Below are 22,793 nucleotides of genomic sequence, written 5' to 3'. Positions count from 1 at the left end.
ATCACCCCTCAGTCCCCAGCCCCGCCCGCTCCCTCCTCCTCCTCCTCCTCCTCCTCCTCCTCCTCCTCCCCCCGCCCTCCGCGCCGCCCGCTCCTCCCCGCCGCCACCGTCCCCGGCTCCCCGTCCCCTTCCCGTCCCCTTCCCGTCCCGGTCCCCGTCCCCGGCGGGCCGCCGCCCGCATGTCGTTGCTGCCGGCCGCCCCGCCGCCTCCTCCTCCTCCTCCGCCCCGCCGCCAGCCGCGCCGGATGCAGGTGAGCGCCGCCGGGGCCTGCCCGGGGAGCGGGGCCGCCATGTCGGGGCCTGCGCCGCCCGCCCGGCCGCGGGCAGCGGGGAGCGGGGAGCGGGGAGCGGGGGCACGGCCCCGGGCTCGGGGTGAGGGGGGCGGCGGGGGGCACGGGGCGAAGCTGAGGGGGAGACAGCTCGGCTCCAGGGCGCTGCTGGCCGCGGGCGATAAGGAAAGGGACGATAAGGCGGGTATTTTTAGCCGCTGCCGCTCCTCCGGGATGGTTGTGCTGCACGATCTGTAACAAAAAACAAACAAACAAACAAAAAACAAAACACAAAGTGCGTTTCTTTGCGTGACGCCTGCCCTGCGACAAAAGCCCAGGAATTCCTAGAAGCTGCAGCCGAGTGTGCAGGGCCAGCTCTGACAGGGGAGGAGCGTGGCCTCTACACGGCCAGCGCCTTCATTCCTCCCTTCTCCCCGTAACCACACCGAGCTGGGCTGGAATTGGCACAGAAATTGGTGACTTTATCCCGTAACGCTGCTGCTCCGTGCCCTGGGACAGCTCCGTGCCTCGCCGTGTGCGTGACCCGTGCTGCCGTGTCGGTTCATCCGCACACAGCTTGTGCTCGAGCATCCGCCGGGGCATGAAATCTCCTGGCCCGCTGTCTTCAGAGCTGGTTGTGGGTGATACAAGGCCTCCTGCAGCCGGCCGGTTCGGTTTAACTCAACCAGGGGGATTTTGCTGTGCTTTGCTGCCTGCCTCTCGCTGTCTGCTAAACGCATCCCGTCAAACGCTTTCGGTTTTGTTCTCGCTATTAAAAGCGAGAACTTTTTAGCACCACGAGTGCCAACGTACAGCAGAACTTAATTTATTCGCTTTCGCCTTTTCTTCCTGCAGGGGCTCCTGCTTTCTAATTTAGTTTGTGAATTTAAAGTACGATGTCAGTGGTTGAAAGGTATTGCCACGTTCCTGGGCTAAGTTTAGGTTTCTTCTCCCCTCGGAAGCCAGGATGCTAACGTGCCCACGACACAGGAGCAAGAATGCTGATCGTCAGGCTGTTGGTTGGAAAAAGTTCATGTGGCAGCGGCCTGAAAAACGCAAAACTTTGCAGATTCACTTCGATGGCTGTTGAGCTTCACACCAGGTCTATATGGCAAACTTCTGCTGGCACAGCTCTGTCTGCGAGCGCGGTGACAAAGTGTGACCCGTGACTGACATAGCTGTGCCAGCAGAAGCCCCAGCTGTAGATGCAGTTATCTGCACAAGTGGACTTTTACTGATAGAGCTTGTTTTCGCTTGTAAGGGTGTTTTTTTTTCCCTGTGCTGGTAGCAGTGGCGTTGTCAGGAAAGCACAAGTCCTGCAGGGCTGAGGGGACCTGGTGTAATCAGCCGTTCTGCTGCCTGCCTCGGAAGGCAGGAGGGGTCAGTCTGAGTTTGGTGTGCGTGGCTCTCCTCTCCCCGCCTGCTGTCACTAGGAGCTGGGTAACTTCTGCAGTGGGAGTTCTCCACAAGTAAGTGGTGTTATGACTGCTACTTGTTTTCTTGCCTTGCAAGGGTATTTATAAAACTCCGTTTCGTGTGATAAGCTGGGATTTTTTTATCGTTCAGACTCTGGTTGTTTTTCATTACCGGTCTTATTTTTACAAAAAGCAAGGCAGGCTTGTCTCTGGGTTTGCCAAGCACAGCAATATTTAGCTCTCACACCAGTCTGGCCAGAAGTAAGCCAGAACGTGATCCCAACAAGGTGTGTGTGGACTCTGGAAGTGAAGTGAAAGGGAATCAGTGGAGAAAAAATAATTAATCTGCACACCCGGGTGAGTCTTTACTTAATTTACATCCAAAACATTGCAAAGAAAAACTTACAGTTAGGTAGGTCACAGCAGCTGCTGCCTTTTGTGTTCAGAGTCAGCGTGCACAAACGGGGAGGCGCGTCTCTCTTCTTCCTTCTGCAAACATTTTGTTTTAAGTGGTAACATGCATAATTCTAGAGCAAATTTCCTTTAACCACACAAACCCACTGCTTAGCTCAGCCTCAGTCTGCTGGAGGCTTTCAGGTTACATAAGTTTAAGAGGGGGGCTAAATGCAAATGAACGGTTTGCTTTTTCTGTACCAGAAGGAGATTCCTGAGCCGCAGAGGGGTGTGTGAGGCGCTGGGTGCCATCTGATTTGCGGGGCGCTGAGAAAGCCGACATCAAGGTGGAGATCAGTTGTTGGGGAGCCTCAGGTGGCACCTCAGAAAACTTTAAAAAACAAGTTAAAATACATTTTACTCATACTTCCTGGATCTAATTCAGGAGGATTTGCTGTGTATTTACTACTTAAGGCGTTAAATACTAAGCCTCTGCTAATATTTTTTTTTAATTCGGTGCTTAATGTTGATGATGGCCTGTGACAAAGCTTACGTGCTAGGTACTTGCCTCCCTCCATCTAACAGGGTGTTTCTTCTGCCTCAAGTACACGTGTTAGAGCTGGTGAAACATCCACAGCTCTTAAGCAGACAGACACTCTCCTCTGCACTTGTCTGGGTGCAGTGTCCCACCGGTGGCTCGAGCTAGCAAGCTGCCGGGGCTGCTGTTTGCCCAACGCTTGCCCTGCTCGTTGGCGTTGTCATCGGGTCTTCCGTCACCCTAGCCAGCCGTGTAGAAACTGCGAGCGGATCCGAGAGCTGCGCCTTCCCCCCCATTCACCAGGTTGTAAATTCGCGTGTCGGAACGTGCAGCAGGGGCCCTGTGCTGAGCCGGTTTCGCTCCCTCACCTGGCGGTAAACAAACAAAGCAGGAGACGGAGGCTGCAGGGTGCTCGTGTTTTTGAGAAGTGGTGGCGGTTGGATCACCAGAAGGCAGCGTGTAACTTCATCTTCGGAGCAGTCCTGTGGCTTTTAGTGGTTTGTCTGCACAGCCCCTGCCTCTCACCTGTAATGGTAAAAGCAGAGAGGGTTTTAGGACGTTTCTTCATGGCTACCTTTATCTGATGACAGCATTTCTGCACGTTAAAAGGCTCACACTTCCCAGGTCTGTGTCAGTAAACTACACACATGTGCTTCCAGCCACTGGACACCCCTCCAAAAAATGAACAGACAGCTCAGAGGGGACAAAGAAAACTTTGAAGGAACCCACAGGAGGTGGCAAAAGGAGTCTATATGCAGAGGATTTACTGGGCCCCTTTGTGCCTCTTTCAGGAGGAGACCTCAGAGAGCGAGGTGCAGAGGGGACTGCAGGCTTTTAGCAGAACACGCTGGCTGGTTTTGCTGTAAGCTTGATACACTCACAAAAGGGCAAAGTGACAGCTACCTGTGCTGGCACGGTACTGGACGTGACTCAGTTCCCACTATTTAGGAGAGGACTTACCTCCCAGGTCAGCACTGAAAACCAAAAAGCCCAACCTGGAATTGTTCTGAAGGAAAAAAGGAGTACACTGGAGGAAGATCTCACCAGAAGAGCTGCTCCGGAGTCCTGGTCAGCAGAGTAACTTTTGCAGCCACTGGCACATCTCCGTGCAGAGGATCAAGAAGTGATTTAACAGCGTTCAGACGCTACCAGAAAGCTTTCCCTCTGGGGCTGAAAAGGCGCTCGTTTAAAATACGATTAAAGCCAGGCAGAAATGCCTTATGTGATGTTCTACAAGAAACAGTTTTTATACCTTTCAAGGGAAGACATTAAATCGGCACTGATAAAAATTCCACGAGATGAAGCAGCAGCAGCTGCAGGCAGTTTTAGACACCGCTCGTGCAGGCAGCAAGCACGGCGATTTTGGATTTTGGAGACACAAAGTCGGCAGCCAGGGCCAAGGAGCAGAGCCCCATTTAGCTGCTGCGTGTCCTGCGAACGACTGGTTTAACCACAGCCTGGAACCTGCGTGTGTACACAAGGAGCAGATAAGGCTGTGTGCTCTCCCTTCCTTTGGCATTTCCTGATGTAAATGATTAATGGCATTTTTGGTTGCACGGCGTTGCAGCTGGTTACGCTCAGCAGTTCGCTGGAGGGTTTTATCGTCTCTCTGCCTGCCGGTAAGGGGGCTTTCTACGTGGTATTTGCCCCGAGAAGGGTGTATGAAATAGGATTAGAAGGGCTGTAGGACTGTCTGCAGGTTTCCTAGGATGTGTATTTCAAATAAAGTTAGTTGTGTGTGTGTTGTCTGCAGGCAGGTTTCACGGATCTACAGCACTTGTACGCAGTCATGTTAACAAAGGTGTTCAGACAGTCACACACCAGGAGAGAAATGAAATACTCCCTTTTTTGTCCAAGTAAACACATTGGGGAACGCAAAATGCTGCCACTTTGAGCACAGCGGTGTGAGTAGGGCCAGGGGAGAGAGGAAGAGGAGGGCTTTTTGCTCATCACCTTGCTGCTGAAAGCAAGGGGAGGCTTGCTTATGACATTGGTAAAGGCGGCGGGGTCAAAACTGGTTACCTGAGGATCAAAGCAGCAGCAGGCTGCCTCCCATTGCACTGGGTCCGTGGGAACTCTCGTACAGCTTTACTTTGTCCTCCACATTGTCTGTCTTGCCTACAACCATCAGCAGTGCTTGTTCCAGAGAGAAAAGTTGCTGGAGGTGGCGGGGCTGACACGGGAATAAAGGTGGCAGCCCTCTGGAGGAGACATATGCTTCCTGGATCCACGTGGTGATGAACCTTTAGATGAGATTTTAGGTTTTTCTTCTTTTTTTTTTTTCCCCCATTTGCAGCTTGGGGGTTGGTAAATCTTTGCTGGTGTACAGGCCTGAACTGACCAATCCTTCAGAGCACCCTGCAGCCATCCCTCCCTGCTGATGAGTAGGGTCTCTGGGGGCCCACGTGGGCGATGGGAATGCCACCCAAAGCTCCTGCCCGCCTGTCCTTCATCCTCATCACCCGTCCTTCGTCCTCACCACCAGCTCTTCCACAGATGCTACTGCAGGTCGGCACCTCTCCGGTCCCTTCTTGCAGCCAGCTGAAACTCAAAACCAATGTGAATATTTTAAACACTTTTTAAAGGCAAAAGAATATTTATTCACAGGTTGAGGCAGCTCTGCAGGTCATGGAATAGAGACGAATGGTTAGTAGGCTGTTGCCACAGAGAGAGTTTTGTTGTGAGCTTTTGGGGGAGGCAGGGAGGGAGATGGTTTCCTCAGGAAGCAAGGAGAAGGGAATCGCCTTCTTTCAGCAATAAATGAGCCATGTCACACAGCTACACACAGAAGGGATGCTTGGCCTGCACCTTGCAGGGTCGCAGGATTGGAGGGGGAGCTTTATCCCTGCCTAAAACAGTCTCCTGGTTTTAAGGACATTTTAAGGCAACTCCAGGAATCTGCATTACTGACGGGTCATCTTAAATAAGAGGCTTTTATGGGCTGCTAGGCCAAGTTCTGTAAGTGCTGAGATGTTGGGAATTGGCACAAAGGGCGTGGACATGAGTCCGTGGAACAGTTGTTCGATCTGAGCTTGCTTTAAGCAACCAGGAGTAGGCCTCAGCAAATCCCATGGCTTGCTGTAGCTGAGCAAACCAAGCTACCAGGGTAACTATGAGAAGCTCCCACATCATCCAATTGAGGAATTCAGAAAAATATTGTTACCAGCAGCTGGCTTCAAGGACAAGGTCTACGTGACTGCTAATCACAAGGGGGTTGTTTTCTTGCAGGTGGGGTTGTTTTCTTGTAGTTGTTTGTCTGAGTGCTTTTGACCAATAATCTTGTGCGAAACACTGTCCGCCCCTGTTAAGTTCACTATAAAAGTTAGGCTGTTCGGGCAATAAAATGGAGCATGATCTGACTCTGCTGGTGTCTGTCGTGCTTTCGGCCGTGCGTCCTCTAACACTGAGAAGTGTGCCTTCCGGGTCAGTTGGAAGCCTAGAAGATATTTGGAGCAATAGTGTAAAGTGAACCCTTCTTCTTTTCTTTTTTATTTTTTTGGCTTTGCTTTGGTGGCAGGGTCAATCCAACATACTTTTTTTAATTCAACAACTTTTACTTACAAGTATGAAGAGAACTACAAAAACATCCACTGTTGGTAATAGTCAGGATCTGTAGATTGTGCTCAGGTTTGCTGTTTACCCTCCAAGGCAGCTGACTGAATTTGTTAGGTAGTTTTCCCCTTGCTTTTCAGGAATGCTTCCACCTGACTGAGCATCTTTGTGACTTCTAATCACAGATTAGTTTTGCTTTTTTTTTTCTTCCTGAGAAATCAATCAAAAAGCTCTTTCAAAAGGCTCTGAGTGCTGAGAGAAGCACGTGGAGGAAGACTTCCTTCTCCAGAATTGTAGCTTTTGTTTTTTTTTTTTTTTGTGGCAGGAGAACTGTGAAAGGGGGAGAGCAGACAAGCTGCTCTGTGTGCTTGGCTCAGTGCTGTGGTCCTGTCTTCTGTGAACAACAGGGTGGAGAGGTCTCACTGGTTTTGAAGCTTTCGGTTATGTGGCCTGCAGCTGTTCCAGCTTCTGGTGCTCAGCACGAAGGCTTCACAGCCTGAAGAGGTGTTTGAGAGTTTCCGAGGGGAGTTTCCTTTGCCTTTCTCGGTGCTTTGGGCACAGAGAGCAGGAGCAGAGTTGCAATGCTTGGGGAGAGCGTGGCGTTATCACCCGGCCATCTGCGGGCAGAACCGCGGGCAGGAACTGCTGCCAGCGCTGCGAGACTGCGAGCTCGCCTGGCTCTTCGGAGAGGGCTGGTTGGCTTGCTTCTTGTCGGAGCACGTAGCGGCTCAGCTCGTACCCAAACGACACAGGCTGCTGCTAAACAGAGCTTCCTGCTGATAAAGAGAAATGTGAAACTTAAAACTGATTGTCACGGGGCACAAAGGCAGAGTACTTGTCCAAAAAGTTCTCTCCGGGCAAGGGAAAACACTTCTGTCTGGCGTTTTCGTAGAGGAGAGGAACTGACCAGCCCAGGGCAGGAAAAGGCAGGCTGGGGCAGTGGTGGATGTAATTCCAGAGAACTGGGGACTTCTCTTTACTGGCTTCCTCTATTCCTTAAAACTCAGTTTGTATTTACCCTGGTAGATGAATTTACAACCGGCCTTGGAAATGGGAGAGAGCTACCACAGGATGAATTATCCACCCAGCAGAAATTTCCACTTGTGAACGCCTTTCCTCTAATCCCTTTTTGTTGTGGAAAGTTAAGAAAGCAAAAAGAAAACAGGGCTAGGCAACTTCTCACACGCCAGAATAGTCAGAAGTGCCAGGAAGAGCTGGGTTCAGACCATCAGGTTGCCCTTGGCTTGCGTTTTTTCCTCCAGACAAATTAGGTCTTACCATTGGGAGCAGTTAAATCTTTAGGCTTTTTGTTTGTTTTTGCCTGTGCAATAACCCTCATCCTTCTCCCTCTTAGTCTGGAGGGAAAGATTGGGAAGGAGGGAAGCTTGTCAGACAAATGAGGAATATTTTGAGTGGATGAGAGAAGCACACATCAAGTATTTGAGACCTGCTAACATTGTATGGGCCTTAGGATACACATTTCATTCTTTGATGCATTTTTTGGTGTACGGTTTGACTTGAAGACAGTAAACAGTCCTGTAATGCCTGCGAGGTGTTTTTCTGCCTGTTGCAGTAACCCGAGTGCTGCAGAACTGAGCTCCCCTCGCATTTGAAGGTGCTGCAGTTCAGGTTTAAATTGATGCCATTCCTCTCCTGGTAGGTGCAGGTACAGCCAAAGTAGCCCTCGATGTGTACACAGGGAGATGAGTACAACTTTACAGTGTTTTCTACTTACAAAATTACGTGTTTTAAAACCTAGACAGTATTCCTAAACCCGTACCTGTCTCCTCTGTGTACCCACTGTGTCTGTGCTCTTGCCTTAGATGCTGTCTCTGCGAAGCAGTGGCGTGTGTGCAGCCCGGAGGTGAGTGCCGCTTGGTAGGACCGCTGTCTGAGCTCGGGCTCTTCTGTCGCTCCTTTCAGAGACCATCTTCTTCTTCGCAGGCTCACGTAGCACTCGGATATCCCCACGTCTCAGGGCACTGCCCCCCTTGAAAGGCAGTGCCTGCTGCAGCTCTTCCAGCAGCAGCCGATGGCTCGTGTAACTCCAGATCCGCTGCGAAGGACTGCAACCAAAACTCGGTGTGGTGGGGAGGGAAAGGGGACCGCAGGGAAGCTGTTCCGAAAACAAATGTCAGGGAACTCTTGAATCATCCTGCGTGCTCACGGAGAACCGAAAACTGATCTGTTTGTGGAATGTCATAAAAAATTGCCAAGGGTATTCCCTGGTGAGGCAGTGAGCGCGCCTTAGATGCAATCCCTTCCAGCGGCGAGCGGGGCAACCACCCAGCCTAACTTACCTTTTGGCAGAGGAACGGGCCGAGCTGGGCAGCTCCTGGCCGTGCCGCTTGCTAGCCAGCATACGCAGCAGCCTTCCCTCACGTTTCACTCTAATGGAGTAAGAGTGAGCATTAATCTTCATTCAGGGCAACAGAATTAGCCTTACACTAACTCATGTTTAGAGACAAGCATGCCTTCACCTACTGGGGGTCGCAGCTCGTGTGCCTCCTTGTTGCAGGCAGGTTTTATGGGTGCTTGGAGCAGGTCAACCTTCAGATGTCCAGGGCTGGTTCTTCTGTTAGATGGGAATTCCTTGGTCCCTACAGAGACCGTCTTGGGCTGTTATTGGCATCATTTCTCACTTGCCATCATCCTGGAAGGCAGCTAGGAGTACACGTTAATCGTTAACATTGATTTTAAAACTAAACCTAGCATTTAGAGCTTAAGTTTGGTATAAGCGCACACGGGAGGAGTTGGATTATCAAATACAGGAGAAGCTGAACTAATTTTTGATACCTGACTAACAGCTTTTTTCTGGCAATCAGGCAAACTTTCTTACTTCTTTGACTAAAAAAAAGTAAAGTACATTTAAATATACCCTACCAAGAAAGGGATTTATGCCTAGAAAGTACTTCATTTTTTAAATGATCCCTTTTATTTCTCCTCCACTTTCAGGCACGCAAGCCTAGTGCGGCATCCCGTGGCCTGGTTAAACTGGACTCTAATATGAAAAGGCTATTTTTTTGTGCCAGTGATTGCAAAACACTTTCCACTATCGGTGTGCTATTATTCTTTGACTTTATTTTGACTAGTCCAAATCTCCCCATATCTGAACAGGGCAGGCTTTGTAACTTTAAAGCTGTTCGAAGCAAGTTTTGTGGTGGCACACTTCCACGTTGTTAATTATTGCTGCAAGGACCAGATTGCGAGAGATAAGCTGGCTGTTATCTCCCTATCAGGCAGGGAGAGTAGCTGAAGTGCTGCTGGGCTCTGCTTGTGTTGTTAGAGCGCTGGCAGCCTAGCGCGGAAAGGTTCAGATAGCATTGTAGCCACGGAAGTAATCGCATTCATTCTTTTCTCCCAACACAAACTTTCTTTGAAGGATGAAAGGTTATTGATGATTGGCATTGTGTTTTAAAGAAAGGAAGCAGCGTTCATCGAGCAGGCCCCTTCAGAGCTGCTGCAGCGGAGTGTGCCAATTAATAATTCTGGGGAGGTTCTGCTCAAACGACGGATCGATCACCGGCCTCTCTCCAGCTATTGATCCCAAGGAGCTGAATGAGCCAAGGTGTTGGCTCAGGGCAGCCTGAACAGGCTCTTTGTTTCCGAGTGAGTGGCTGAATGAAGTGAGGTGTAGGATTAGGTTTGTCAATACAACAGTCCCTTCCCTAGAGGCTGGGAGCGATGCTAGTAAGCTCCAACACTTTGAACCTACTCACTGCTCAGCGCTGGAAGTTTTCCATCTCCTTGGTCCTATCAATGTCAAGCAGGTAGCAAGAAAAGCTCCTGCTCTCAGCTGCAGCCACGCAGCGCTGCTTTTCTTCTGTGCTCACAGCCCAGGACAGCGTTTTGTCTCGATGTTTGCCATGCATCAGGCAGCTGCAGTGGCTGCTTCCCTCCCCAGACCCCCAGTGACTTTAGTTCTTAATCCTTTAAGCCACGCTGCCCCATCTCATTAACAGACCTGCGCTCTCCAGGGATGGGGAGGCGCTGCAAGTGGGTCACTTCTTTGAACTGGTGTGGGACACTCGTGTAAACAAACACGCTGCTTAAACCATCCCTCTGGGGGCTCCTGGTGAGATTTAGCAGGCTGGCTGTTAGAACTGTCTTCTCTCCTTGCCCCATAAGAGCCTGGTATGCACGTCTGGTAAACGGAGCTTTGCTTTTGAGCAGGTACCTACCACATATTTGCATGTAAACTAGTCCCTAAGAGCCCTCCTTAAGGTGACAGCTATAAAACACCTGCACACAAAGGCAGGCATTACTTACTGGGACGGGACGCAGATGTTGAGGAGAGGTCGTGCACACACCAAGAGGTAACAGACCATTTCGAACAGAGCAGAAGCTGCTCTTCCTAAGAGAAACTGAAACGTTAACTCAATCCAGAAATTAAAGTAACTACTTAATGCTGCGTAGTATTTCCACACAGTAAAAGGCTCAGCTGTTCTTGTAAACGGGGCTGTGACATAGAGGAAAAGGAAGGGTGGCAGCCTGGATTTTCTTGCATTACCTGCAATTTAAGGAAAGCCTCACTACTTCATTTAAAGGAGATGAGGGAACAGGGGGAAATGACTCGTGGGTGTATGTCAGTAGGGCAATTAGCATTTCAGTCAAGTGCCAGTTGGCTCTGAAATTAACAGAATACAGCTAGTTCCCTCCCTTCCCACTCCTCCCTTTGGCTTTTGCTCCTTCTTTTTGGTGACTTTCCTGTGCTCCTCTTGGCTTTTATGATCATCGCTGAAGTGATAATGTAAAGCCTTCTGGGACCTCACCACCACTCAGGTTGCTATCAGCTGCAGCATCCTGGCTACCTGTTGCATTGAATGATTCCCCCTGCAGACGAATTTCTCTGTGCTCAGGCTTGCACTCCGTGTCAAGGCAGCGACGCCAGAGATGAGCAGGAGGTGGGAAGCCTCGCAGGATGTGGTTGCTGAACGTCGCTGCACCCAGCTGAACATCTTGTTTTGCTTGCCTTGCAGGGGCTTGGCAGCACGTGGGTGAGCAGAGACAGTGCTCTAATCAGTGTGCCAGGCACAGGCAATTTTGTACTGAAAACGAAGCAAGTTAGGGTGACAGGGAACGTGTCCTCAGCCCTGAGCACAGCTGCTTCATGGGGATTTGCCAGACACTGGTACGAACTGCTGCACCTCTTGCATGACGGGGAGCTCGCTGATGAACAAAGAGGGGATTGAGCATATGAAACTTAACTTAACTGAGCATATGAAACTTAAATGGCCTCCTCTTGCTGAACCTAATCTAAGTACCATGTGGAATAAAAACTAGGGTAAGATTTGGACAAGTTCCACGTATTGTCACCATGCTTGTTGTTGACATGGCCTTGTCACCACGCTGCTGGGCTTGCTAGCTGGAGCGGGTGGGTGCATGGCCAAAATCCTGCAGTCAGTTTCTCACAGAGTTGCCACCACTGATAAAGGCTGCAGCACTCCCTGAATCGTCAGCCCAAGGCAGCAGTTGCTCCACGAAGACTCCTCCTGCCTGCGTGAGCTTCTTTGAAGCCTGGTGGATGTCTGAGTCTCTGCTGATGCCCAAAGAGGTGACACTGCCAGGCAGCACTGTAGTAACAATCTGCTCCCTTCTGCTTTTCAGGGGAGAGATGCCTCTTGCCTGATTATAGGTGGGAATAACAGCTTCTCATTCTCTCAGCATCAGTACAGAGATCCTACAACTTAAATCTTCCTAGTCTTCTACTTATTTCACTTCCCTGACCCACCCTCCATTATGTGGTATCACAGAATCACAGAATTTCTAGGTAGGAGAAGATTGTATCAATCGTGATATAAAGCTACACTCTGGGCCTTGAAGGAGCTCTGCCAGAGGAGGTTTTGATAGTTGCAAGTAAGGCCAAAGCAAGCTGCTTCGGAAGCTTTTGTTGAAATATTTTCTACGTCTAATATTTACCTTGATGATGGAGCAGAGCGGGGTTTTAACAAAACATTCAGCTTGCAATGTGTGTAGACTCAAGAGCTTCAAGTTAAGGAATTGAAATCCTGGAGCTAGACCAAACAAAGATATCTTAACTCCCAGTAAAGCAAGTTTGTTTTCAGATGCATGACTGATGTGGTTCAAAACCACCTCCATGTTACCTTGCTGTATTTTTAAATACATCAGGAGTTAAGAACACAAGTGGATGTAATTTGCTAACAGCATTCCCCAAGCAAGGTCCTGTCTTTTCCACTTGGAGCACAGATTTTTATGTTTTAAAAAAGCAAACAGTGCTGAGGCTCTGTCTACAGGTTACAGAAGAGGCAAACTTTGTTGCTACAGCCTCAAAAAAAGATAGGAGTAAATGATCCTAAATGCAGCAGATTTCCAAAACTCCCCTAGCTATGTGGTTTGGGGCTCTTTCTGCTAAAGAGAAGATTGCTAATGAGTGGAGATCAATCCTACAACAGTCCTACGGAGTTCATGTAGAGAAACCCTCTGTATTGCAGAGTCAGTGTGCCATCAAGAGAAAGTTTTCTTGAATGGATGATAGGAAAAGAAATACATCTTTTTACAGGTTTATAAAACAAAGGATTTTTTTCAGTTGCATTTGTGGACTGCATAGTTTGTTGCTAGCTCCATGGTAGTAAGCTTGAAATTGTAGCTCTTATTTCTAAGACTTAATATTAACTTCAAATTTGGTCTTCTGCCTTGTGGTATTTTCCACTTTGTTGTTTTTTTTGAGCTATCCTCCTGTTGGTAGGACATTTACATGTGCTCAAGTAACCTCTAGTTATTTTAACTGCACTTCCAAAGATTGTTTGAAACCTCAGTTTTGGGAAATGACCATAACAGAAAGCCTATTTTCTCTTACTTATTAAAAAAACACTATGAAGAGGTATTTTCATTCTTTTCACTGATAATCTCTATTTCTTATCACATCGCTCAGCATAAGAAATCGAAGAGAGACAGTACCTTCGTTGACAGCGCTCACTGAGCTCCTGGTAGATGTGGTGGCTAGAGAGATGGTTGAACACGTTCCTGTAGGAATGCACGAGGAAAAAAATCAGATCCTAGCAAAGACTATCACAGTTCTCCATACATACTGTCTTGCTAGTATATACACTAACATACCCTAAGCTAATACATCTCTGCATATATTATCAGTTATGTTTTAAACCCCCATAATGTACCATTGAACAATCACTGTATTTTTTTAAAAAAGATTTTTTTTTTGTTTGCTCTTCAGCTCAAAGCACTCCAAAAGCCAGTTTTTGTATTTGTGGGCATTGGCTGTACTTTCTCTTCTCCTTGGGGAGCCTGAGATGAGACTTGTCTGACACTCGTATGAAAATGGAGCCTGCTTATTGCAGAGCAGTAGCCTTCCTCTCCACCCTTTGCAACCCTTTAGCCTTGTTTACAAGATGCATAGATTAAAAATGGTTCTGTTTTCCAGCCTGGAGTCCAACTTTCCAACGTTAAATAACACATGCCTCTGTGTGTATGTATGCACATATAATACATATATAAACAAACACGTGCTCTGGCCTTGTCAGCTGGCAAGGTTTTTAAACCCCGGTGAGGCATTACTGCATGGAAGTGGATGGACAGTAAGCTGTTACTGCGCAGAGGAAGGAGGAATGATTCAGGGCTGTCTGCTGGATAGTTTTCAAGATGCTTTGGCAGTTTGACTCATGTATACACAGAGGCTGAAAATCACAAAGAATGTCACTCTGCTGGAGGCCAGGATTTTGAGTTGTACCAACACATCCAGAAATATAGGGCAGAAAGGAGATGAAGCTGTAGTTCTCTCTCCATTATTTTTTTCTCTCAATTTCTGCCCTCGTTACAAATAGACAACTTGTTTACACATTGAGTTCTAGAAGAACTTACAGGGAACAACATTAGAGTAGTTGTTGTTTAAGAAATGCATCTTTTAAGCTCCCTGGGGAAGGGACTGGTCATTATTTTAGAACAGCACATAGCTCTAAGGGACTTTGACCTATCTGGCTTCAAAGTCCTCCTGCAACATAGATGCCAAATAACCAGGACAGCTTTGAGCAGTGTTTCTCTTTCTACTGAACATACGTTAATCCTTTGGCTATACATGGTGTATTTACCTTCAGAGTAAGGGACCCAACTTTATTAGACATGGTAGAGCTGCTCATCTCTCATAACAACCCCCAGGTACTTACTTTGGTTTGTCTGGATGTGCTGTATAATGGAAGAGATTTTCCATATCCTCAGCTGCTGTTGGTTTCCCCCTACCCATACAAACCACCCCCACAGCGTAGTTTAGGAAATTTCTTGTCCCTAGCACAGTGTCCTCATTTCTCCTCTTGAGTTGATGTGATTTGTAGGGCCGCCTTCAGCTTCTCACTAAGAGGAGTCATGGTCTATAATTCACACTGCTAACTATATCCTGCTTATCTCATGCTCTCCACACCTACACAACTTGAGGAGATCTCAGATAGTTAGATACAGAAGAGCATTGCTCTTTTCTGTTGTTACCTGTTTGGGTTTCTCAAAACTCCAAGCATGCAGAAGCTCCTGGTGTTCTTTGCCCAAAACATCTCTTCAGAGTAAGAGCCTGATAGCTTGATACTTCTCTCCTCAATAGACCACACTCCTTTTTTTTTTTTTTTGTCCTAGTTGATAGTCAATAAGCCCTATACAGAAGAAATAATAATAAAAAAAATCCTACAATAGCATTTAAAAGTAAGAAGAGAGAAGAAAAAGTGAGAAAACCCCCACCAAAGGGGACACAGACCTGCTGCTTATAACACTCCAAAATCAAGCAACCTCCTTCTAGCCCCTTTTATATACATTTGAGCTAGAGCTGCTTAGGTTCACCTGGGACCATGTTTGGTTTCAGCTGGGTAACATTGCTCTGCCAGTCAGCTCCTGGCCTCAGAGGAAGAGTTAGCACATAAGCATGAAACTATGGTTAGGAACCCGCAGGTTTCAAAGTTTGTTTGGAGCTTAAATATCATTTTTGTAACGCACTCGTGTTCTCAGATCCAGATTTTCTTTGCTTTATACAATATCAGGGTCATACTGTTGAAGTTTACATATTTAGGTTTTTAGCGGAGAGCGAGTTTTAGTAGCTTCATAAATTTCTCAAGGGAACTCTTTGGAAGAAAAGATGCCGGGAATTTTCTTTTTTGTCCCACTTGAAAAGAAGCAGCACACACGTTCTGCTCATCTCACACCACGTTAGCTGAGCATTAGCAGAGGCCCCACGAAACTTGCAAGAACAGCTGAAGCTGCCCCAAACCTGTGCTGCTTTGGTCCCCGTGCCCCTGGCTGCTTTGCTCCTTGCGATGCCGCTTGAAAAATTCGGGGGTTAATGGATTCGAGGGACTTGCTGTAGCTCCCTGAAGACTGAGCAAAAATAGGTTGGGATTTTTTGGTATTGGCTTAGTGCCAGGACAAGCGGAGGGGGAGAGGGAACTGTAGAAGCTGGGAACTCGGGCAGAATTCGGGTTTGCTTCAAAAAAATACACGCAGTGGCTTTCGAGTCTTGCTTAACGTCGCTGTTACGCCGAAGAAACAAGTATATGTGATTTGGGTTTGTTTTCCCTTTTTCTGTAACTCTGTAGATCACATTGATCTTTGACTCACAACTATTTCAAAATAACCCTACGGTGACTAACATCTGAAAAATGCGCGTGCCGTTCCACTCGCCGTCTCGCTGGAGGGCCCCTGATTGCCACAAATTGCTTTAAATTGGTGGAGCCCTCCTCATAAGAGGCGATATTTCACCAGAACGTAATTGGGTTCCCTCCCAGGGAGGAAGCAGCCATCCTGAAGCTTTGCGAAGGTGTCACCCTGTCAGCGGGTGACACGGCGGCGGGCAGGGCTGCCTGAGCGCGGGGTGACTCAGGCCGCAGCCACCTCGGCACGAAGGCCATCATCAGCGGGCCCTGCGATGTTTTTCGGCCTTCTGCCGGGCGGAGAGGAGCTGTGGGGAGCTGTGGCATGAGCCCCGCTCTGGTTCGCAGCGGGGGCAGGCCCGTGCCGCTCGCAGGCCTGGAGTCGCCGTGTGTGTGGCAGCACGGCCCCCGGGGCTGGGCCGGGCCATAGCTGGGAGCCATCTGCGCCTGGCTCGCGATGAAACAGCGAGCAGGAGTACAAATGGTTTCCCACTTGCGTTTTTTAACTGGAAGTGCGCCCCGAGAAGCCATAGGAAGCGGCCGCGGCCAAGCCTTTCGCCGGCAGTACGCAGCAGGAGGGGGTGGGGGGGAGTGTGCTCGGCCTGCAGAAACTGAACTTTCAGTCTGTCTGGGTCTGATATGCCGGTAACGTTACGCTGACAAAACGAGCAGAAAAGCCGTGTGAGCACAGCCCGTCTCACCCAGCACTGACCCGGGCGCTTTTGGGAAGCAAGGTTTGTGCTGCTGCAGCTGTCCTGGGCCCAGATGTGGTGGCAGCACAGATTGGTTTCAGATACGGCAGATTAAAAAGCAAAATTAAGGCCCGTCCTGGTTCGGTTAAAATGCTTGATGATTACGACTTAAAGATCCAAAAAGCTCTCTCCTACCATAAGCCCTTAATCCTCTGTGGGCATTCTGCTTGGTTTTTACCGCATAGCCTTTCAGTTTCCCCCATATAATCTGCAGTGTGCCTTACGGAGGAAATAAACGCTGCCAGGTAATGAAACCTCGTTTTCTATTAAGAGATCACTGCAGGCAATCCCATGGCAGTGACGTGACGGTGACACAACAGGTACTTGCTACACAGCTGGCTGCTTTTTGGCACGGACAAGCACTAGGACATGATTTGGGGGCATCTCCTGTCAGATCTGTACCGCGCAGCACCGAGATCGCGCAGGCAGTTAGGCTGGGACAGGAGGTAGGGTGGCAGTGAGCCGTGCGTCCTCGCAGGTGTTGGGACTGGAGCCGTGCCCGCCAGGTTGCTGGGACCTGCAGCGATTCACAGCCCGGCTCTGGTCGGCTCCAGGGGTCTAGCAAAATCCAGGAAGAGCTGTGTCGAGACATGCTGGAACGTGGATTTGCTTTGTACATGTCTAAGGGCAAGGATGCCCAGGAGGAGATGTGAAATAGGGCTGCTGTGACCCTCAGCAGGGGCCGTGAGGGTCTCCTTATGAGGCCAGGGGCTGCTGCTCCCTGCTCCTGCACATGCACACATTTAACAGTGAGAATAAGTGCAGCAAAACACCAGAAGCAGAGAACTAGCAGCTTTGAAGCGTAGCCCGTACCTGGGGCTGTGTTGGGCAGTACCGTTCCTGGTGTTGGGACCTGAGTTTTTCGGGTCTAATCCCATGTCCTTAACTAATCTGTCTCATTCATCTCCCAGAACTGGATCGCTGCGGCTGAGCAGCGTGAGCGCAGAATCCTCTTAGGCCGTAGCTTTCCTTGCCATATGACTGCACCTGCAAATAGCAGGGCGCTATAATTAGCGCCACGGCTTGCCTCTGCCCCCTGCTTGAAGCCGGCGGTCGTAATTCAGCATGAATGGGATTCCCTCGTGTGCTCGTCGGGGGGTGAAGACGCAGACCCGTAACCGAGAGCGATCACAAAGGACAGCCCTGGTACCTTGTCTCGCTGCACCGTGCCATGGGGACGCATGAGCTTTGCGCAGCTGGGCTGGCTGAAAAAAGCTGAGCGAGCTTCCTCAAATTCTTCATAGGTTTCTGTCTTGTCAGTTGAGCAAACGGCACCAATTAGAGTTATTTTAGGAGCTTCACAGCTATTGGAGCCTCTTGGAAAAGAGACATATGTGTGAGGAAAAAAATGCATCCTGGAGACCAGCTGCTTTGGATTTGTGTAAAATCAAGGTCTGTGTATTTTGTGTGTCTGAAGAACAGGGCAGGGTTGACAGGACCAGTGACCAGAAAATTCAGCTGATCTCGTGCTTTTAAATCAAACAACTCCTCTCCCCCCCAAGTGCTTCTTAGCCCAGTGGCCTGGCGAGGAATGGAAGGAAACTTCCCTCCGCGTCGTCGTCTGCAAAGCGCATGGTTTTTGGGTGGGATGCCAGAGCTCTCTTCTGACAAGAATCTGGAGAATGATGAGATCATTTGCGTTTGTGTGAAGCCCCATATGTGGTAGAACCGCAAAAGTGAATTTTACCTGGACTTCCTTTGTGGCTCCTCGGCCATTAGGAGTCAATACGTCTCGGCTGATACTGGGCTCGAAAAACCACAAAGCACAAAAGCTAGACTGCTAATGGAAAAAAAAAAAAAAAAAAAAAAAAAGAGCCAATTCCCCTTTAAATTGCAATTTCCAGTTTTGTATAAGTGGAGTGCAAAAGGCAGACTTTGCCTGTTGAAAATAATTGCTGTAAAAAAAAAAAGGAAGACTCTTCCCTTCAGTTGTTTCCTTTGAAAACTACAGGAGGGAGCAATCTGTAAGCTTCTTCTCAGTGAATGAGCAAAATGCTGCTGTCCTGTCTCCTTGCACAGCAAGTAACCTAATGGTGATGGAGGTTATGCCTCGGTCTGGGCTATCAATGAGGAAATCCAGAAATTTTGTGTTGGAACAGTACAAGGGAACATTGCAGAAGACTGCAGAAAAACAAACTTTAGGGGGAAAAATGCCTTTTTCTGTTGCAGGCCTGTATTTCTGCAAAGGTCTGAGCACCTGCTTAGCTCCACGGGCTGTGAGCAGCTGGGCTGATGTCAGTGTAATATTTCTTGTCCATAAACTCCAGGGTGTGTGGTTCTGCAGGCTGGCACTGGGGATGTGATCTCCCGGTGGGGTGGAAATGAAGAAATGTTGTTAAGCGGCAGATGGTAATGGCTGTGATGTTCTTTCAGACTAACAGGGATGCCAAAGGAAAAATATGATCCTCCCGATCCTCGCAGGATTTACACCATCATGTCAGCAGAAGAGGTAGCCAATGGGAAGAAGTCTCACTGGGCCGAATTAGAGATCTCGGGTGAGTCGATTTGCCTTCAAATTTTGGTTCGGCAGAGTTGTTGGACGGAATTGCACCATCTGCTTTCAGGGAGGGGATCCTGCTAGTGAAAACAGTTTTTGTGTGGTGGGGGCAGCATTAATTAACTTACCAGATCACCTTCCAGCTTTGCTGACTCACTTGCAGCCCAGTTGATGTAAAACACCAACTGAGAACGGACATGAGTTGTTGGATAGCGCTTCTCCTTCCCTAGAACCATACCTCTGTCTCTGTCCTCTTAACTGGGAGGGTTAGGGAACTGTTCAAGAGATAACACACAAAAAAAGATAACACACAATTATCTTCTGCAGGCCTCACTGATGCTGGGTTTTCATCCTGGGACCCCCACCCAGCTCTCCCAGGGGGCATTCTGATGTTCCCCATGGTTTGTGTCTAATGGTTTGAGAGGGTAAAGCTGCCTGAGGATGTGGTTTGTCACTTTTCTTTTTTAGGTAGAGTGCGGAGCTTAAGTACGTCGCTTTGGTCGCTGACGCACTTGACTGCTCTACACCTCAATGACAACAATCTGACTCGCATTCCACCTGATATTGCCAAGCTTCATAATCTGGTTTACCTGGATCTGTCATCCAACAAACTCAGAAGTTTACCAGCAGAACTAGGAAACATGGTATCTCTCAGGTGAGAGGAAGTACGCTGGTTACATTTTCAAGAAAAGTCTATATTCTGGGATTGGAATTGTTTTTGTTTTGTTTTGTTTTGTTTTTAACTTTGATTCATTCTTCTTTGACTTAAAACCATTCTTAGATTTAAGATAATTCTGAAAAATTCAAGATTGATATAAAGGTTCAGTTCTAGCAATTACTTTTGGTTATATTCTTCTTTTTTTTTTTTCTTTTTTTTTTTTCTTTCTTCTAATCTCTACAGATACATGGCCATAAGCTGTGTAGTCTTCTGCTTTAAAACATTCTCACTTTGAGACTTTGTGATTGCCTGCTGTTTATATTTCCCTGATATGATTTTGTTGGATGGTTTGTTGTTGTTGCTTTGGCTTTAGTTTTGTTTTGGTTTGGTTTTTCCTAATGAGTATATTTCAGTTGTGCTTTGAAATGGGAAGATTGGCATATCTTTCCATAATACAAAAAATTCAGCGTGAAAAGTGCCATCTTTGAAGATGAGCAGCACAGAGTGCTTTAAGAGCTTTCTTCTGAAGTGATAACTCATCAAAAGTGTTTTTGCATTTGCTGCAGGGAATTGCTTTTAAATAACAATCTGTTACGGGTTTTGCCTTATGAACTTGGACGGCTCTTCCAGCTACAAACCCTAGGTTTGAAAGGTGAGTTCTTTACGGTTAAGTGTTCCGTGGAGTACTCTGGGATTAACGAGGCAGTTGGGCTCAAAAGCTTTGTGTGTTACCCCTACGTTTTCTTACAGTTCCAGGTATTGAGCTTAGAGCAGCAATGACTAGCTAGTTTGGAAAACAGTCCTTATTTTTAATGCTATTAAGCTTCATTATGAACCTATTTCAAATCTATAAATAGGTAAATAAACCCCGTAATTTACTCCATTTATTGATTGAGGTGAGCCGAAGGAAGAAAGTCTGCATGTGTTAGCTGTTCCTAAAGCATCTGTTACTGTGGTGTTCTAGAGTTACGAGTTAAGCAATCTAAATACCTTCTGGGTCAATTTGTCTGTTCTCATTATGGCAGATTTTCTTTTATTGGAAAGCCTCAAGAAAGTCAGGCAGCTAATCACCGGGTTGTTTTCTGTTGTTGGCAGGCAATCCTTTATCACAAGATATTCTCAGCCTCTACCAGGATCCAGACGGAACTCGAAAGCTACTGAACTACATGCTTGACAATCTAGCAGGTGACAGTCCTACAAATCTTGATTGACAGAAGAGGTTTAAAAGCAAGCATGGCTGACAGTATTTGCCACTAAAACAAGAAAGTGAACCACTGAGGGGGAACATTTTTCTAACTGCTTTTATGTTTCTGCCAAGTGGTTCCACTCATAGGCACACACTTGCACGCAGGGAGGGAAGTTCACATATTTCATCCAAGCTTCGCCCGTGTTACCCAGACGGTTATTCCCAAAATAACCCTTTAGTTTCCAACAAGGCCTAAAGCCTTCCTCGATAAAGCCACTGTGATACTTCCCACTAGAAATTATAATCCAAATGCAAGCAGGATGTCAGATTTAGATCTAGAAATACCACTGTGATTAAGAATATCAAGGACCTGCCTCATGGTTCTGTAACTGAGCTTTCCGTTTTGCCATAGAAACTGCGGTAAAACAAAACAAACCTCCGCCTCCGCGCTAAGTTTCCACAGATGGTCTCAGGGTCAGCTCACAGCTAACTTGACTGTGTTGTAAAGTGGCCAGGGTTTGACACGGCCCTTCTCTTGTGCCACCTCATAGCAATCCCTAGCTGCGTAAGTGGAGAGCATGCGTTGCAGGACTGACGGATGTGGGGTGAGGATAGGATGTCTGAACCACTGCAAGATGTATCCGTTATTCCTCAGCAATTTATTCAAGGTGCAGGACTCTTTCAGTGGTTCTAGCTTTGCAAGAAAGAGACAAAAATAGTGAATCTTAGAACTGACAGGCTTGTTCTTAGCTGTAACTAACTGTTTCTGGCATTTAAATACTTTTTGTGCATCCTTGTCTCCCATGGAGCTTAAAAAGGCTTGGGGAGTTGTGGTTGCAAATACAGTATGGAGCATTATTGTTCAGTCATCAGTTTTAGAAATTGTAACTTACAATGATAAACCCCAAATTAATCACTGTTGTGTTTTTTTTTTCTTGCTTTTTTAGTTCATCCAGAGCAGCTGCCTCCAAGGCCATGGATTACTTTAAAAGAACGAGACCAAATTCTGCCCTCAGGTAAAACTGGTTCTTTTCCCTGCATTCAAACAATGATGTGCTGAAGGACTGTTCTTGGGCTTTATTCACAGAGAATTCTTCTGGCTTACATGGCTCAGATTGAAAACAGCAATTTGTGTTAAACTTGTATTAAATAATAAATAAATAAATATAAATTATTTACTTTTATTTATTAATAAATATATTAAATAAAAATAAAATAAATTAATAAATAAATTTGTATTAAATAATTAGCACATGGCTGTGGCGTAAATTTTTGTAGCTCAGATGGAATGCTGGTCAGTTCTTCTCTCTGTTAGACTTTTTCATAACCATTCCAGCCAATAATGCCCAAGGAAGAGAGCTCCTTTTTTAAAGCCTTTTCACAGAAATAATAAGAACTGAAATAACTGCATACAATTCCTTATCGATACATAAACTGTGAGTGAGACTTTGAGAAGTCCTATGTGCAAGAGAACACCCTGGTACCGAGTGGTACTGAAGTTAGTTTAATGCCCTCTACTGTTGATTTTGGTGAAGTGCAAGAGGCAGCAAGTGCAAGAACCAGTATTTTGACTTGAACACATTAATCATTTGCTATCTTCAGAGCTTGGTAACATTTTCCTGTCTTTGTTTCCTTCTAGCTTCATTCACAGTTATGTGCTACAATGTGTTGTGTGATAAGTACGCCACTCGGCAGCTCTATGGCTACTGCCCGTCTTGGGCGCTGAACTGGGAGTATAGAAAAAAGGGAATCATGGAAGAAATCGTCAACTGTGATGCAGATATCATTAGTCTTCAGGTAACTGGAACATTATTTTTCATCAGAAGCAGAAAATACTAACTTCCACCATTAGAATGAAATGCTCCCTTAAAAAAAATTCTCCAGCTCACTATTAAATTCCAGGGCCTACCAATACAAGCTGTGTGCACAGCTCC

General features: G+C 47.3%; 1 protein-coding gene across 3 annotated transcripts in view; it reads left to right on the top strand.

Moving 5' to 3' along the window:
• Positions 1–75: 75 nt before the first annotated feature.
• CNOT6L (CCR4-NOT transcription complex subunit 6 like) overlaps positions 76–22,793 on the top strand; it is a 31,311-nt gene continuing 8,593 nt past the window's right edge. Inside the window, exons 1-8 of one of the 3 annotated variants that reach the window (XM_082759802.1) lie at positions 118–251; positions 7,991–8,031; positions 18,892–19,013; positions 19,484–19,670; positions 20,240–20,325; positions 20,769–20,858; positions 21,807–21,875; positions 22,499–22,656. In XM_082759802.1, coding sequence (XP_082615928.1) covers positions 180–251; positions 7,991–8,031; positions 18,892–19,013; positions 19,484–19,670; positions 20,240–20,325; positions 20,769–20,858; positions 21,807–21,875; positions 22,499–22,656 — 825 coding nt within the window. In that variant the 5' untranslated portion in view covers positions 118–179. Of the gene's footprint in view, positions 252–7,990; positions 8,032–18,891; positions 19,014–19,483; positions 19,671–20,239; positions 20,326–20,768; positions 20,859–21,806; positions 21,876–22,498; positions 22,657–22,793 lie in introns of those variants that run through there. The other 2 variants (XM_082759804.1, XM_082759803.1) reach the window with 2 other exon arrangements.

Source organism: Aythya marila, assembly GCF_965140915.1.
Source record: "Aythya marila genome assembly, chromosome: 4".
NCBI classification, from domain to species: Eukaryota; Metazoa; Chordata; class Aves; order Anseriformes; family Anatidae; genus Aythya; species Aythya marila.
This window is presented reverse-complemented; position numbering and strand designations above follow the sequence as displayed.